Here is a 16883-nt window from a genome sequence, read left to right on the forward strand (position 1 = left end):
TACATTTCTTTATTAATGCTAAACCTATACAGACTGACAAGCAGAGCAATAGTGACCAGGCAATTTTTCCTAGCACAGCAGGACAAAAACAACTTATTTTTGCAACAGAAAAAAGTACAAGCATCTCAATGGGCCATCTGTTTTAACAATGCCTTTTATTTCTCCAGGCCTCTGCTTCTACTTTAAAATTTAGTGACAAGAAATACTTACCACTGCTGCTGTTCGATGAATTATGTGTGCTTTTACTCTAAACCTGATTACTTACAATCACATTTTCATATCACATATTAAAAACTGTTGTTACATTTGGTGCCTTTTATTGCTGATCTACTGATATCAATAGATTGACAAAACATGGCAGGGATATAAAAATTAACTGTGCCTCTCTTCAAACATCCTGCCAATCCAGGACGAAGCCCACTAACAAGACAGTGTGCAAAGCTGCTGTATCAGAAACCAGAAGCTGGCATCTACAAAGTCACTGCAACTGGTTTAGGAAAGATGTGTTTAAAATTAACCTGGATCTAGTGATTCATGTGCAACTTATTGCGGAAATATGTATTACTGAGCATTTTTATGTGTCTCTCTAATTTAGTAAGAAGCCTTTAGCTGAAATAAGTAGCATGGCTTAAAATTTGGTGAAGGGAAACATGAATATATGATCTCAGGTGGGTTTTCACATACTCTAAATTTAAGTTTCTATTATAAGACACATATTCCATGTTTAAGACAAAAATAAAAAAGGAAGAGAATACAGACATAGCCAGACTGCTTTCCTAGAACAAGCAGTTGAACTTCCAAAAATACGATCTCTCTCTTCAACTTATGAAGTCACCTGATTGAAGGTGGTTCAATGACATTTAGGAGGTCAAACAGCATATTATAGAATTACTTCCAATGTTTTTTTTTTCAGGTAAAAACCAATAAAAATAAAATCTTCAAACTACTGCAGGAGAAATAGTTTTTCCTCTCCCACATTCACTAACTGCAAAAAGGTTCACTTCAAAACTTGGATAATTCACATTTTACTTCATATTCTGTAACACCTTAAGAAGTACAAGTGTCATGCCCCATTACATTGGTTTTCAGCAGCACACTTGGAAACGTATGTCAAATGAACTGTTTCTCTGCATTGAACTCTAACAGTGAGTTAGATGCTTTCACGCGCATGTCTCCACTCCAACTAAAAGCTTTATTTTTTTTGCCGTGCTTAAAAACACACATGCACAGACTAGAGGGCAGCACTAGCCAAGGATACTGATGTATGAAGACAGCTGTCTTATTTGAATGGTCAACCCATGCTAATCTATAGCAAACTTTCTTCTCCCACTTCATCCCATAAGATACTGTTTTAAGTTGTTTACATGCAATGACACTTCTATCAGATTAGTTTAACAGTCAGGAGCAGGACTGTAATCACAACAGCCCTGCGCGTAATGTATCAGTTTCCTCATTACAACCCCTTGTTTAATCCACACGCTATGCACATTTCCTGGGGATTTCAGAAGAGAGTCATTTCACAAATCACTTTTGTAATTAATTTCAAGCTTCAGAAAGTTGAGGATTTATCACCTTAAAGAAAAATGTAGATGAAAAAGAATGGAGATTTTTCCCTACAGCTTTGTGTACTTAAGGATATTTATTTTATGTTTTCTATCATTTACTGTAAAAGCATGTTACAAACATGCTTTTGCATAAGCAGATCCAGAGCTTTTTCTTCAGATTGTGCATTCAGGAACAATTTAGGCACTGCAGGTAGGAAAATGATTACATTCTACCCTCCAGACACCCATAGGTACCTCTGGTTAATGCACGTCTATATATAGAGCCTCAAGAAAGCCAATTGTGTCAATTCTCAAAACAGAATTTGAGTATTAATCTTGTGCTGGCCCCTGTCGAGCCATGAGAAGAGACAACTAAAGAGTAAAATGGAGGAATATTATTTCTATTTCACTTTATACCAGGAATGCAGTCTCTTGATGGTGGGAGCCTAAGAAAAGACAAACAGGGCTGAGAGGAGATGGAATTACCACCTGAATTTTTTGTATAAAGCATTGTGTCATAACAGTGTCAGCTCACACTTTCATGAATTCATATTACATTACTTTTAAGATTAAAAGATATATTGTCTCTGGCATAATGGAAAGAAAAAAAAAGATTACTTTTATATTCATATCAAGGCCTAATCCATAACAGACAGAGATCCATCTCCCAGTATCCTGTGGCAAAGAAAAGCAATTACCAGGTATTTACAGAAAAACAGTAAGAATCATGCATAGCAACTTTTGTCCTAATGCCCTACCATCACCCAAAAATAAGCAGCTTATGTCTTCTTGGATTAGATGTTGAACCCATGGAGTTTAATTCGTCATCTGTACAACCCACTCTCCACTACATCATATTGCTACTCCATAGCATGCCCTGCAGCAGTTCTGAAGTGCAAAAAATATCCATGGCTGATGACTTTGTCTACCAACCAATTTGTTGGTAGATTTGTTATTACCATGATTCTTAACAACCTCTGGCATATCATGTATTTAGAAAATCTATTAATCCATAATCCTCTCCTGGATATTCAGAAATTAAAAATAAGCAAAAACTCTCCAGTGGATTTCCTCTTACTCACATCTTTGAAACTCCTCAGGTTATAAAGCTTTTTCAGAAAGTCACTTATTATCTCACAGCTTCTCAAGTAAAACAGGAAGGGATGTGTGATGCCTGCATGTGCCAATAAATTTAACTGATTAAATGAGTCAACCTCACCCTATATAAAGACGTTATTCCTGCCAGTATACAAGAAATCACAGCCTTTCAAACCTCAGGAACTTATTATGAACAACAACAACCTGAAAACAATACAGGCAGGGTCTTACAGTTTTATGGGACCCTAGACCATCCATTTCAGGAAGCCTCATTGCAGCTGAGGTAGTTTTCAGGTGGAACATTTCAACTAAAATATACATTTAAATACCAGAAGGAATGGCAACATTTTTGTTTGCCAAGATTGACTGTAGTCTTCTACAAATTCAGTGTGCTCTCAGAAAAATTGTCACATGGTAAAGGAGCACCTCTTATTTTGGAAAAGTAAGAGAAAGGTAAAAGGAATAGTTGTAAAAACAACCATGTAAGAATAAAAAATGATGTTGTTTATTTACAGTGGAGTTGCAAGGCGGGGAATTAATCACATGAACTCTGTATTTATTTTCAGTTCATGTTATGCTGTCTGCAGGTATTAGACTAGAATCAATCAGAAGACAGAAGATAAAATAAGACAACCAGCTATTGCTTTTGCTATTTTTGGGAGGCAAGAAGAATCAGCAGTTCTGCATCTTGCTCTCCCAAGACTGTTTAAAAAAGCAAGAAAAAGCAACTGATAGAATGGCAATTTTTTTTTTCCTCTAAAATTCACAAGATAATATTTTTCTCCTAACCACTGGCTATCAACTTCCTTTGCAATCAACACAAGCTGTGACAAGAAAAAGAGCAGAGCTTCATTCAGTCAGTTGGCAGTTCCCAGTTTTCTATCTTTCACTGGACTGAAATTAGTTTCACACTGGATAACCAATATGGTACTGAATTTCTAGTCAGGTAAACAATGGCATTTTCCCACCTGCAAGGACAAGCCTAGAAAAAAAATACTACTACCCAACCCTCTCCCCAAATGGAGCCTTTGGCATGTAAAAGAACATAGTCATTTACTGTACTTCTAGGGGAATGTGGCTTTTCTGGAAAAGAAAACCCTGTGTCTCTGATCATGTTCCCAATAATGAAAGTCAGACATCATTTTATTATAATGAATTTCCCATAAACCTGAAAACCTTTAAATCCAAAATTATCTCAATATACTATCAATTCGTGATACTGAATCTACTTAAATCCATTCTAATATACTGACTTCAGACAAGTACATTATAAAATGCAGATGAAAGGAGCACTTCAAAGGCAAGAATGGGTCAGATAAAGACAGCACAATCATATGATTCCAATAGAGCCTCCAAAAATGAATGATAAATGTAGATAGTGAAGAGACTTTGAGCCCTGCTCTCTCTTCCTTTAACAAGCTTGCAAGCTCAAACTCATCTCATTCAACAGTGACCGTAGCATTGCAATAGTGTCCAAAGTAATTAAATAGTAGGATTACTATTGCTGACTATGTATATAATTAGCAAAACTTACTCTTGCCCATTCCAGCCTTTTTAATGGCGTGAATCTTTAGACACTACCTGCCTCAATGAATACACTGTCAGTCCTTATAAAAGAATTAATTACCTGCCTATGCACTACTTCCCTGAAAATCCTCCCTGCTCTCTCTGAACTCTCCAGTTTTCTCACAGATTGTGTGCTAGCAAGCCTGGCTTAGGTCTTGATCACTGGAGCAGGACTACACGTTCCACAGCATGGATAAACCGACCCCATGACTATCAAACTGAGTTGGATTAAGGAAGAAACCCAGTACAACTCTGTTTTTAACAGGGACTCTTTCAGTGATCTTAAGCACACACTCTCCGTGCAGGAGGTTTTGTTTCAGAACTGAGCAGGTGGTAAACTGCCCCATGGTGTAGGAAAGAGCAGGAACTTCTGAAGTCAGTTCTGTTCCCAAAATTATTCTATGAAACTGTAACAAAAGATACTAACTGGGAGAAGAGGCAGAAGCAACTTGTAGCTAGGAGAAACCCTTTTTAAAAAAAAACCCTCTACAAAACATAAAAGTTCACAAAGTTTCCAAATACTGGAAATCTTAGGAAAAAAGCCTCAGCATCCTCATTTGAGACACTTTGCCACAGATCTGAGACATGGCCTTCTGAGGGACAAAGCTGTTCTCAGGGTTTCTTCTTTGTCCTTCTCTGACTCTTTAGAAGCTGGCCTTGGTCAAAAGGTCAGTCCCATGGGGTGGGAGAATCTGAGAATCTTGAAGTCTATTCCTCCAGAATATACCTGGTGTGGTAGAAGGTTTATTTCTCATTCACCATAAATAAAGTCAGAATTATTAAGAGAGACACCATTAAGTCAAAATTTTATACTTATCAGCTGAGGTTTATTTTACGACCTTCACATAACTCAAACCATCAGCTCATGTTGGCTCGGCCTTTCGCTGACAGGGACCATGTCACGTATCCCGCAGGGCGGCTGGAAGCAGCCAGCAGACAATGGGGGCAAGTGGCCGACGTGGGCCCTGGCAGAACAATGCAGCTGCTGCGGAGGTTGGCCCCGCTGAAGGAAACTCGCTTCTCCCAGGTTGTCTGAGGGGAGGGACACTGAGGCAATGGAAATTCCCCAGCAGTAAAGCAGAACAAAAGAAGAGGTGTTGGAAGCTGCCGTTAAAGAGAGACAGGATTGCTAAACCTGCTAGCTGCCAGACTTGGAAAGTTTCTTCCAGGCCCTAAAAAAGGAGAAGAGGGTCCCGCTGCTGACAGAAAACCACACCGCTCTGCAAGACACAACCACCCGGGTCACGTAGATTAAGAACTACTGCCTTCCACAGAAGACTGGAGTTTTACTGTTCCCTGCTGTCCTTTGTTGGGGTGTGGCATTGAGAGCGCAGCTGCTGCTGAGGGTCCTGCCCATTCCAGGGGTGTCCTGGGACTCAGCAGAGCGTTCTGCCACCAAGTCAACCCTGAAACCCCCCCTGCCCCACAGCCAGGACCTAGGTTCTGTACAAGCTCGTCTCTCTTGTTTTTGCATGGATCTGGAAGTCTCTAGATTTCCTCCCCTGATTAAAAGGTGTGGCTGCTGAAGAAATTAGTTTACAGAGCCTCTAAATTCCTTACTGCCTTTGTCATATGTCTGCAACAGGAGTATCCGCCAGGCCAGGGCGTGGGGAAGGGGTGTGCTGCACCACAGCTAGAGCTCAGCACTGCTCTGGGACCACCAAATCCCCCGGCCTAGCACAAGTAACTCTGCAAGGACTCTGCACCTGGAGAGGAAACTTTAGGAGTAATCCATATATGCTAGATGAAAATATCTGGTAAAAATCCCTCAAACCCACGCGTATCCTTCCCCCAAAAAAATTAAAATTAAACCTGCAATTTTACAGCTTACTTTCCTTAATAGGACAGGCATTATAGGTGTTTTGACTGAAAAAAAAGGGAAAAGTTACAATGATTTATAAATTCATTAAAACATCAGGAGAAAAAGTAGTGGTTAACTAAGTACTCCCACTGATTGCCACAGCTTTTGGATCAGGCCCAGAAGAACGATGGAGTAAGTGGTGAAACATTTTATTTTCTAGCTTTTTTTAATGGCTACTGCAAACAATGGAAAATACAAGCACATACTTAGAATAACTCTATCCTTTGCAAAATGAGATCACACCTAAAAATACTTCCTCTTGTTGCTGTATAAGTTCAGTTTGTGATAATAGCTATACACTATAGCTATATAGTGAAGAGGAAAAAATAGCTTCCCAAGTGCTGGATAAAAACTTCATTGTATAGTAGAGTTTCTGCTACAGAAGAAACTTGAAAACCTGTAATTACTCAGATTATTTATTCAAACAGCAAAAGAGAAACCCATTTATTGCATGGATAACATAAGGCAGTAAAAAGCCAAAGGGTTGAGTTACCAAATTACTGCTTGGAGACAGGAAAATCTAGATGATGATGATGATTCTTTTTATCAAAATTGCATCACGTATTAAGAAACAACTGCAAAATGTATCTGAATTTTAGTTTTCCAGTTTGAAATAATTGCTGCTATTATTTACATCCCCACACATAAGCCCACACAGCTTGAATTTCCGGGAATATACATGTGCTATTAATTTTTAGCTTCACTCTAAGATGCAAGCCTGCACCACCAGGCCCTGTCACTTTGAAGTGCAAGGGTGTGTTTTGTCCACTTGTACCAGAAACTTCCATTTCCCTGGCTTCTCAAAGTGCAAAGGTATTTGCATTTTACTTTTTAAAAGCATCACCTACACTTAAATTTCCTTAGCAACGAGCGAAGCAGCCGACTTTCACAGCTGTGCTGCCGTGATACAGATTTCATCATTGCTTGACCCAAGCAAAGAGTATTGGTTGAGTTAAAATCACCATTTAGAGTGATTTTCTCTAACATTGCATCAGCTCCCTGCTGAGTGGCACAGACCCAACAGCAAATAGTATTTCTGTAACCTGAAGAGTAAATTAACATTTATACAACAGCTCAGTGTTGATCTTAAGACAAAAGCAGCGGGTTTTTTTACAGTTTCCTCAAATCCATTCTATATAGACAGAATTGGTTTGAATTTTAATTTGAAACTGCTATAGTGATTGATTTTAAAGTGTACAATCCCAGTGTTCCTCTCAAAATATGGAAAAACAGACAAGTGAATGCAAAGTTGTTGCAGGAACAGAAATACATGCAATTGCTTTAGAGAGCACAGAGCTGATCCTGCTCCCTTTACTGTCAGAGAGAATTTCACCACTAAATGCAGTGAAAACACAGCCAGGCTAGTGATTTTCTAACACTTGAAGGCAATTACTTTTATTTTAAAACACCAGAATAGCCTCCCACTCTGGTCCAGCTCTCAGCCTGAGGCTGTAGCCCTGCCAGCACTGGTAATGTCATTGTTTGCAAAGAGTATTCCCAGTCTCGCATACACCCACGCAGGGCTCCCAGCTCCTGGCTGCGATGATCCCCCCACTGCATTGTTCCAGCTCCCACTGCTTCCTCACCTCCCACCCTGGCCTCCTGCACCATTGTCATCCCCCTGCACCCACCCTGCATTGTTCTCACGCCCGCCCACTATCCCCACCCGGGAGGGACCCTTCCTCCCTCCCACTCCCCGCAGCAGCTCAGGCCTCTTTCTCACCTACTTCCACATATTGCACTGACCTTATGCCATGAAAACATCTTCCCTTTCTGAAAGCACATTACATAAACTACCGTTACTAGATCCCACAGCTTTTGTGAGCTGTGGGCACTCTGCCTTGAGAAGCCCTGTCCAAAGTCTCCTAAACAACAAGACATTTCTTATTTCATTGCTATGACTTCAGATCTGAGCCAAAATCAAGACTGATAGAAAGTAGTTTTGCATTTTCAGATAGGATGTAGAGGACTAGAGAAAAAAATATGTTATCACTATAGAACAGAAATACATAACAAGACATATACATAGAGACTGATGTTATTACATTACTCTTACTACAGTAAATAAAAGTGAAATCCTTTCTAAATTGCGCTTTTTCGCTCTCATGTATAAAAACAAGTACAGTTAAAAATGTACTTCCAAAAAAAAAAAAACAACCCAAAAAAAGGCAAGCCCCACATTCAAGTAGTCAAGTTGCAGACTAACACTTATAGAAATAAATAAGAAATTTCTGAATCTGTATTTCTAGATACATAAAATACAGGAATATTTTTCTTCATTTACCAAGCAAGCAATGATTGAATGTTTGTTTGTTTGTTTTTAATTAAGACACACAGAAACAGATAAAGTCAGCTAACTCTCTTCTCATTATTTTGGTCACCTTGCTCTTTGCTTCCCTCTATTTCGTACATCCACAAGGTTCTTTTGAAAGAGTTATCTGTACTGTGCTATGTTTTTCATACAGGCATATAGGGATGCTAATCCTAAATTTTTATGCACTTCCTATTTTTTTCTTATGATACTGCACTTTTGTTGTGTTATTGCTTTTAAAATTATCCTTCCTCATTTCACAAAATCACATTTATTGTACTCAGTATGAGTACAATAAAAATGGTTTTCACGCTCAAAGTAAATTTTTGCTCATCTTTGGGAAGAGCATATATATACACATGTGCTTAGAGTAGATTATGAAGAGAAACAAAACCAAACAACTTATTTTATTAATAAATCATATATTTTGTATTTAAACACATGAAAAAGTCTTTTAACTCTTACCATGGCTTATGCGATGAAAACAGTAGTATGCAAAGTCCACTCCCAGGAGGGTCAAATACCATGTCCATTTTGAGTCCCAGGGCAGTTCAAAAAGTCTGTAGTTATTCCATACGTAGATATAACTAATTAAGTCAACACTTCTAAATAAAACACTGAAATAGAGATCAAAAAAGTTTTATCAATAATTTTTTTAGTTTCAGTGACAAAACCTTTTTACTGTATGTTTACCATTTATCAGATGGGAGTCTTTTTTAAGACATAAAACCAACCTCCAAGTTCTGCAACCTCTGTCAAACATCTCTACTAGTTACTTCAGTAGAACCCTTCCTTAAGGTATACAAGGTTTTTAAAAGCAATCCTCACCACCCACGTACCACCTGCGTTCTGGCATTAGGCATGCTCAAAGACTGAAGCACACCTGTGCTCCACAGGTGCTATGGTGTTCCTGTTCTCCCAAATCTGGAGGAAACCTATCCTTACTAACTCAACAAGTCAGAAGTGACTGAAGTATAGCAGCAATTATGCTCAAACACTAATGTATGGCATTAAAATAACCTGGCTATTTCCATTATAAGGAAGACAATGGCAGGTGAGAGGACTTTCAGGAGCAGCAAGATACTCCATCTGCTCAGAATATCACTTCACTTTAATAGATAACAAATTCAGCAGAAGAGAAAGCCTGATGCCTTTGAAAATAAGAGGAAGGGGAATTAGTAGAGAAAAATGGCAGGACTGCCAGAAAAAAAGGATAAAACATAATGAATTTTCAAAGGCAGGTAAGCCACTAGGCAGCAGCTTTTATTGCTGCTAAGATTCTGGTCTGCAGGGAGTGAGCAGCTACCCCTGAACTGATGCAGGTCAGAGCTGAAACCAAGAGAAGGAAACTAGCTCTCAGATGGTCAGGCCAGATCCAGCTGTAACTCTCAACAGCTGTTTCGGGGTTGCCCCTGTCACACCCTCCCCTCAGTGCTCCATTACCTCCCACCACATTTCACTGATTGGGAGGCTGAGCTGTCTCCAAACAAACTGCTCTGGTTTTACCAGGTGAGTTTTTTGACAGATCAGGAAGCATTAATTCCAGAGTGAGAGAGATAAGAGGCTGTGGGCAGTGTGGTGGCCCAGGTGACAACTGGTTTAGGTAGCTGTGAAATGACACCTCAGCTGAAAACTGATGTGTATTTAAACTGGCATTCTTGTAGAAGAGAGCAGTCTACAGCAGCTTCCTCACATCTCCTCCTGTTATCTGCCTTTGCTATACTGCTGGAAACATTTGTGGGACTGTGGTGAAGTAAACTGGAGTAGCCTCCGAAAAACAGCAAGCAAAAAATGTAGGGAAAAGATACTAACTGTAAGAAAAACAAGCATATCCTTTTTAAAAGAATATGTATCAGTAGCTTAAATGCACCTCAGTTGAGGGCCTAAGAGGCAGAAGTAAAGCTATCATTAGCACCATCTCTACCCACAGGAAAAACTGATCTATATCTCAGATGTTTTGCTGTTGGTATCTTTTTGGGGGGAGGGGGAGGAATTTTAAGTGCAACACCACCTTTATGCAACACCACCTTTGTGCAACATTGTGGAAGATTTCAGAAACATATAAATCATGTTCAAGGTTGGAGAAAGACTGAGGAATTCTAATTCAGGGAACTTTAAGTGGATACTGCAAATGGCATATCTGCAAACCAGTACTTGAATACAGGTGGTAACAAACTGCACATAGAGGTCACAGCCTTGCAAAACCTCAGCTGAAAGACTGTCATAGACCAACATTTTTCTTAGTTTCACCTGGAATTTCACCTACACTGAGATCAGCTAAAAGAGCCTCTATGTGACTCTCTGTCCATTCTTGTCCCAACACCACTTCTCAATGGTAGTTCTTAAAATCTGCCTTCTGTATTTTTTTTAATAGCTAGATTATTTTTTACATTATTCCAGTGATTTAGTTTTACAGCACAGCCCTGAAAATACTTGAATCTGCAAAACTAAAACAAGGACATATTATACTCCTTCTCTTTAAAGCCTTGTTTCACACACCTGGGAAACATCCCTGAAAACAATCTGGCCATGCCATCTCCTTTTGGGTGGCTGCACTGAAACTCAAGGGAACCTCAAAAAATGTGGCTGTTTCAACTTGTGATCCATTCTCCATGCTATGACTGAGCTCTGCAGACATCTCCATATTTGTGCAGAGCTATCCCTTCAGAGCTTTTATACTTCTGGCATTAGCATCTCTTTCCATAATGGTCTTTTGAATATGGATAGAAGGAAATATCTTGAGTTTCTGTGGTGCAGTTTCTCTCTTTAACAAGGACCAAAGTCAGCTGAAAATCCCAAGCTTGTAATACTAGCCTGCAAACAGAATAGTATCACATCGACCATTTTATCCTGAGAAGCTGAAGCTGTACAAGAAATTGCTGCCCAGGAAGAGAAATTGTACCTTTTCTGCACCCAGCTGCCACATCTTAGCTGCAACTCATTCCTACTTTTACTACAATCATCCCAATTTTTCTCTTGGACAAAACCAAACACAACAAAACCTATGAAGTTTCATTTCAGCAGCTGGCTGATGAATTTCTCTTGACTAGCAATGACAGGTGTATCTACCACTTCAAAAGCAATTTTGCTATGCCCAGAAGTTGGACCATACACACCTGGAACATGTTTAATTTTCATAAGAGCTGTATTCTATAAATATTTTTAAAGAAGATTATACGTGTCTGACCAGATTTTTGCAATTCAACTCGTGAGGCATCTGTAAAATTCAGTATAAATTCTCAATCCCTTTCACAACAGGTCAGAAAGGAGCTGATATTATTCCAACACAAAGAAACGGGCATTTCTTAACATCTTTTCAATGACCAGGAAATTTAAAACACCTCTTGCAACACCAGAGTATCAGTTGTTATTAGGTACTGTTTTCTTACTTTATTCTTTTGCTTTTATTAAAATATAATGCCTTTGCAGTACATCCAAATATATGTGAAATTGTACATTTCCTCCATTTTTGATCAGTATTTCACCCTTGAGTCTTTTTTTTTTTTCTTCCCTACAAGCTGAGGCCAAGGTGTAAAACTTGAACTAACCCTGCAACACATTTTTTCTATATGTAATTTGCTGTACAAGTTGGAATTTGCTTATTCTCTCCTTCATGCTTGAATCACAACTCTACAGCACATAACACTAGCTGATTACTGTAATTAATTTAGAGCAATCCATCATATCACTATGCAATGCAGGAGAAAGAAGAGTCGCTTAGCTAAGTATTTTTTAAAACTTTATAGTGTGATAGATGGGAAAGTCCAGAGCTTGCATTCAATTACAATTCTGAAAGTTCACTTGGAGTTTTAAAGGTTTTTATTGCTCCTTTTTTTCTCCCTCAAGTTCCATTTTCACTTCTTGAAAATACTGAAAAGAACTTAAGAAAATCTTTTCCTCATTTAAATGTTAGTTTTTAACTATAAATATGACAGAAGTAGATCATCTAGTCAAATCCTCTGCATAAGGAATAATAAATCCTAGGACAGATTACATAGAAAACATTATATACATAGCACAGATTTACCTTCTTAGAATTTGAACCTTTCTTCTGAAAATTTTCTTATGTGCAAAGTATGCACTTAAGCAACTGTTTTGACTTTCAGAGAAGGTTCTAATCTCCTAGTCTCTAAAGTTCATACATACTTTACTCAGAGGTGGTATCTGCTTTAAGGAATAATTCACCCCCTTCCTCCCCATCTCCTTCCACTGGGTGAGATTATCACTTCCTCTAATTAAAAAAGTCCAAAAAAGAAATTCTGGAAGATCACAGAATCATAGAATGGTTTGGGTTGGAAGGGACCTTTAAGATCATCTGGTTACAACCCCCCTGAGTGGGCAGGGACACCTCCCACTAGACCAGGTTGTTCAGAGCCCCATCCAACCTGCCCTTGAACACTTCCAGGGAGGGGGCATCCCCAACTTCCCTGGGCAACCCATTCCAGTGTCTCACCACCCTCACAGTAAAGAATTTCCTCCTAGTATCTAACCTAAATCTACCCTCTTCCAGCTTAAAACCTTTACCCACTGTCCTATGACTACACACCCTGGTAAAAAGTCCCTTCCCAGCTTTCCTGTACTCCCCCTTCAGATACTGGAAGGCCACTATGAGGTCCGCCCAGAGCCTTCTCTTCTCCAGGTGGAATAACCCCAACTCTCTCAGCCTGTCTGCTCCAGCCCTCGGGCCACCTTTGTGGCCCTCTGGATTTTCTCCAGGACCTCCATGACCTTCTTATGGTGGGGGATCCAGAACTGGACACAGTATTCCAGGTGGTATCTCACGAGAGCTGAGTAAAAGGGGAGAATCACCTCCCTCAACCTGCTGGCCACTCTTCTTTTGATGCAGTTGGCTTTCTGGGCTGCAGGCACACACTGCCGACTCACGTTGAACTCTGCATCCACCATCACCCCACAAGTTTTTCTCCGCTGGACAGTTTTTGATCCATTAATGAACTGTCCATGTGGACATGAAGATCTCCTTATGGTAGATCTCCATGGAATAATGGAGGAGCGGAAAGGTGGAGGAAATTCAATTGGAAGAAAAGGCAGCTGCCTCTTTTAAAAAAGAATACAAAGTCCTGTTTTGCTTTCTTCCAACTCACAAATCAGCGTAGAGCCTGAAATGGGAGTTTTGGGAAACCTCATCCACAGTGGGCAGTGCAGTCACCAGAAGGGAGGAGGGTCAGAGACAATAGCTGTTGCCTTTCTTCTGACCATGGAGGAAGATCTATGTATGGAAAGCGTAGATTGCAAGGAAACCCCCTGGGCTCTCGCCACTATTGCAGTTATCACCTCACATCACACTGGGAACCAACCTGGGGCCCCTGAGCTAAAAACACAGCTTTACAGCTGGGCCTACAAAAGCTTGGCTCTCAAGAGCTTTAACAGAGTTGCATCCTTGGAGGTCAAACAGAGGGAAACATGTTAAGACACCCTGGTCACAAGGTTATATTATCATTAAAAATAGTGAGTTATTACTAATACAGTTTCCCTAGGTTAAATAAATTCCATTTTCCTAGCTTGATTCAAACTACAAGAATGTAAAGTTTCAATATGCTGAACAAAGGCGGTTTCTCCTCAACAATTTAAAATTATTCAGACCATATATGTAACAGCAGGATACATTAATAATTAAATGCTCTGTAAGCCTTTGTTTCAGAGTGAAAAGTAAAAGGACTGCCATTTCCAAGATACTCATAGAGCTTTCTTTTCCAGTTGAAAAACTGGCTCCAGTCAGAATTGAAATAAACATTTTGATAACATGATTTCATTAAAGAGGAGAAAGAGGGAGAAGGTAGAGCAGCCTTGAGAAAAGGTCCATTTGCAAAACAAAGCAAACCTCCTGCAACTGAAATCCCTTTTTATTTCCTGTACAGGTGCCAGGTCTTGAACAGACACCCAATTTATTACCTTGTCAACTGACTTATTAGGGTTGACACAAATCGAGGTGAAATATGCCTGACATACTGCAGTCAAGGCTTTTTTCACGCTTTAGCACAAAGCCAAACTTTCCACAAGGTGGAGGAAAAGGGAGAGGGAGCTGTGGGAGTTCTTTTCCCTGTTTTCTATCATCAAGATGAATATGATCCTCTTCCATTCTTAATATGCAAAACCAGTCATGAAATAACCCAAGGCTAAAAAATAATTCACCAAAATGATACAGCTGGGAAATGATTATCAGGCTCTGGAAAGCCCTTGATTACAGGAAATAGCACCTACATTTTGAGAAAATGTTCCCACCAGACACAAAAGCTGAATCAAAGCCTCCTCTTTTCTTCAGTATGGCTTTCTTCTCTGGCTTTTTAGCTTAAATAACACAAATCCTGAGTTTTCCTCAAGGAGAAAAGAAACTACCAAACCTAAGATGAGGTACAATAGATGTGAGTTTGGTATCCCTACTAGCTGCATTATATGCAGTATTGTGTAACATTTTGTATGACAGAGCTGACCTTTTCTTCACCAAACTTATTCCTGTTGTACTCAACTCTTAATCATCTAATTTAAGACACTAATATTAATGTACATTACCGAGTGGAATAAAACATGAAACAAGCAGGTTTGGAAGGAAATAGATGAAAGACAGTGTTACCCTTTTTAATTTTTAAGTCCAAGTACTGTCTATATTACTCAAGTCACTTGCTTATCTTTGCTTTTTCATACATAAATAAGCAATAAATTAAAAATCCTACACAATTTAAATATTTTCATGAGAAGTTCCACCGTCTATAGTGATATAATCCATGGTAGTAACATATTTTGCACTGAGTTTATGCAAGGTCTTGCGGTAATTTTAATTACATGTGATCTTTAAGAGATTACAAATCGTAGTTGAAAAACACCAGTACAGCTGGGCTTCTGGCATTGTAGCTTACTCTTCATCCTTTATGAGAATGGAAGTTATATTTCTTTAAAGCTATTTCACCTGCCCAGAACACTGGGCAGTAAATTCTGTTCCAATAAATTCAGGACATGCAATACCGGGAGATTCTATAATCTCATTTTGTGTGAGGCCATGGACCTGACTTTTCAATATTTGTATAAATAGCACCATATAAGTGTAATACAAATGCTTACTTAGTACCTTTTTCCAGTAGAGAATCTGATTTTGATCTCTCCTACTCAGTTGTTCCACTGAGGTCGGCAGATTTCTACTACAATTTAAGTTAGATTAGGAGCAAGCATATATGAAGAGACATTTTCCCCAATTTCCATAACTTCTAGGTGTTGACCCAGGAAACTAGGTTGGCCAGCTCTAATAATGCTACCCCTGTGCTCCATCTAGTGGAATAATGATTTAAGCTTAATGCATCTTCTGGCAGAGAATTGCTTCAGTCAGAAAGATACTGTACACAGGAGCAGTTTTTCAAAATGCCTGCAAGCTGACATAATTTATCTTAAAGAAAAATACAGAAACATCAAATAAAAATCTACGCACCACTTGAAGAGTTTGAGAAACTGGTATATTTTGTGAGCTACAAAGACTACCAAACTTAATTAATAACATATTTCCAATAAGAATAAACTCAGTTCACAGTCTGTACTTTCAGAGAGGAACACAAGTTATATGAGAACAAACACTGATAGCTTGTCTTTGTTTCTAAAGACATGGCAGGTGCAGAGTTGGGCTCTGAGAGTCACAAATGGCAATCACCAAGCCATTTACAAATAAGCATTCTGCAAGCAGCTGTGTCTGTATAAGAGATTACAACCTCTGGCTCCCTGACACACTTGTGTGAATTAGAGCAATCTCTAGAACATTATGGTAGGTAGGGACTACCAGTTGTTTCAGTCAGTTAGGTTTGAGAACATCCCAACTGCATCAAGTCTGTCTCCCAAATCCTTATTTTTAATGTTTAGTATTTTATATGTCATTTCATTAGAAACTCTAGAGTTTTAAGCTCAAGAGTTTTCCTTAGTCATCACCAAAAAGTAGTACTTACGCTTGCCAGCCTGCCTAGATCTACTCATTGGTAGTCCTCGAGTCTGCCAGCAGCTCTGCCCACGTAAGTGCTCTTCAGCTGGCTTCAAACAAAATGAACCACGTTAGCAAAATTCTGCAGTTAAAACCACCAAGTGTAATGCTGCTTATATGCCTGGGAAGGACTCACCACTGTGAGGAGACAGTAATGAGGCACTGGGGAGGTGGTGATGAGCACCTGATGGCAGGCAGGAAACACGAACATCTTTACTTGGCACAGCTGGATTCAGACTTGCCCAAGGCCACAGCATAATTTACATCCAATTTATAAAACTGTGCTAAACTGATGCAGTGAGAAGATAGTAAAACTGTTGTGTGGATTAATTATCCTAATGTGTATCGACTTAATTCCACTCAATTCACCATGACAAACCAGATCAAGAAAACCTAATTAGATCAAACAAGATTGTTCACATAGACAGTTACTGCCAGGAACTTAACTGATTTAGAAAATCACTTTCCAGAATCAGGGTTGCCTGCTGAACACGTTAACCAGCTCCTACTGCTCCCTTATTGAAACAGTTT

General features: G+C 39.3%; 1 protein-coding gene across 4 annotated transcripts in view; it reads right to left on the reverse strand.

Annotated features, from left to right (window-relative positions):
* The window catches only part of AGMO (alkylglycerol monooxygenase), a 194591-nt gene that overhangs the window by 165349 nt on the left and 12359 nt on the right, over positions 1 to 16883 (reverse strand). For all 4 annotated transcript variants that reach the window (XR_007888514.1, XM_051609488.1, XM_051609486.1 and 1 more), the window contains exon 3: positions 8846 to 8997. Coding sequence is in view for 3 of the 4 variants with exons in the window: in XM_051609488.1 (XP_051465448.1) it covers positions 8846 to 8997 (152 nt within the window). In the remaining variant the exon portion in view is untranslated. The remainder of the gene's footprint in view (positions 1 to 8845; positions 8998 to 16883) is intronic.

Source organism: Apus apus, chromosome 2 (genome assembly GCF_020740795.1).
Source record: "Apus apus isolate bApuApu2 chromosome 2, bApuApu2.pri.cur, whole genome shotgun sequence".
In the NCBI taxonomy this organism is placed as follows: domain Eukaryota; kingdom Metazoa; phylum Chordata; class Aves; order Apodiformes; family Apodidae; genus Apus; species Apus apus.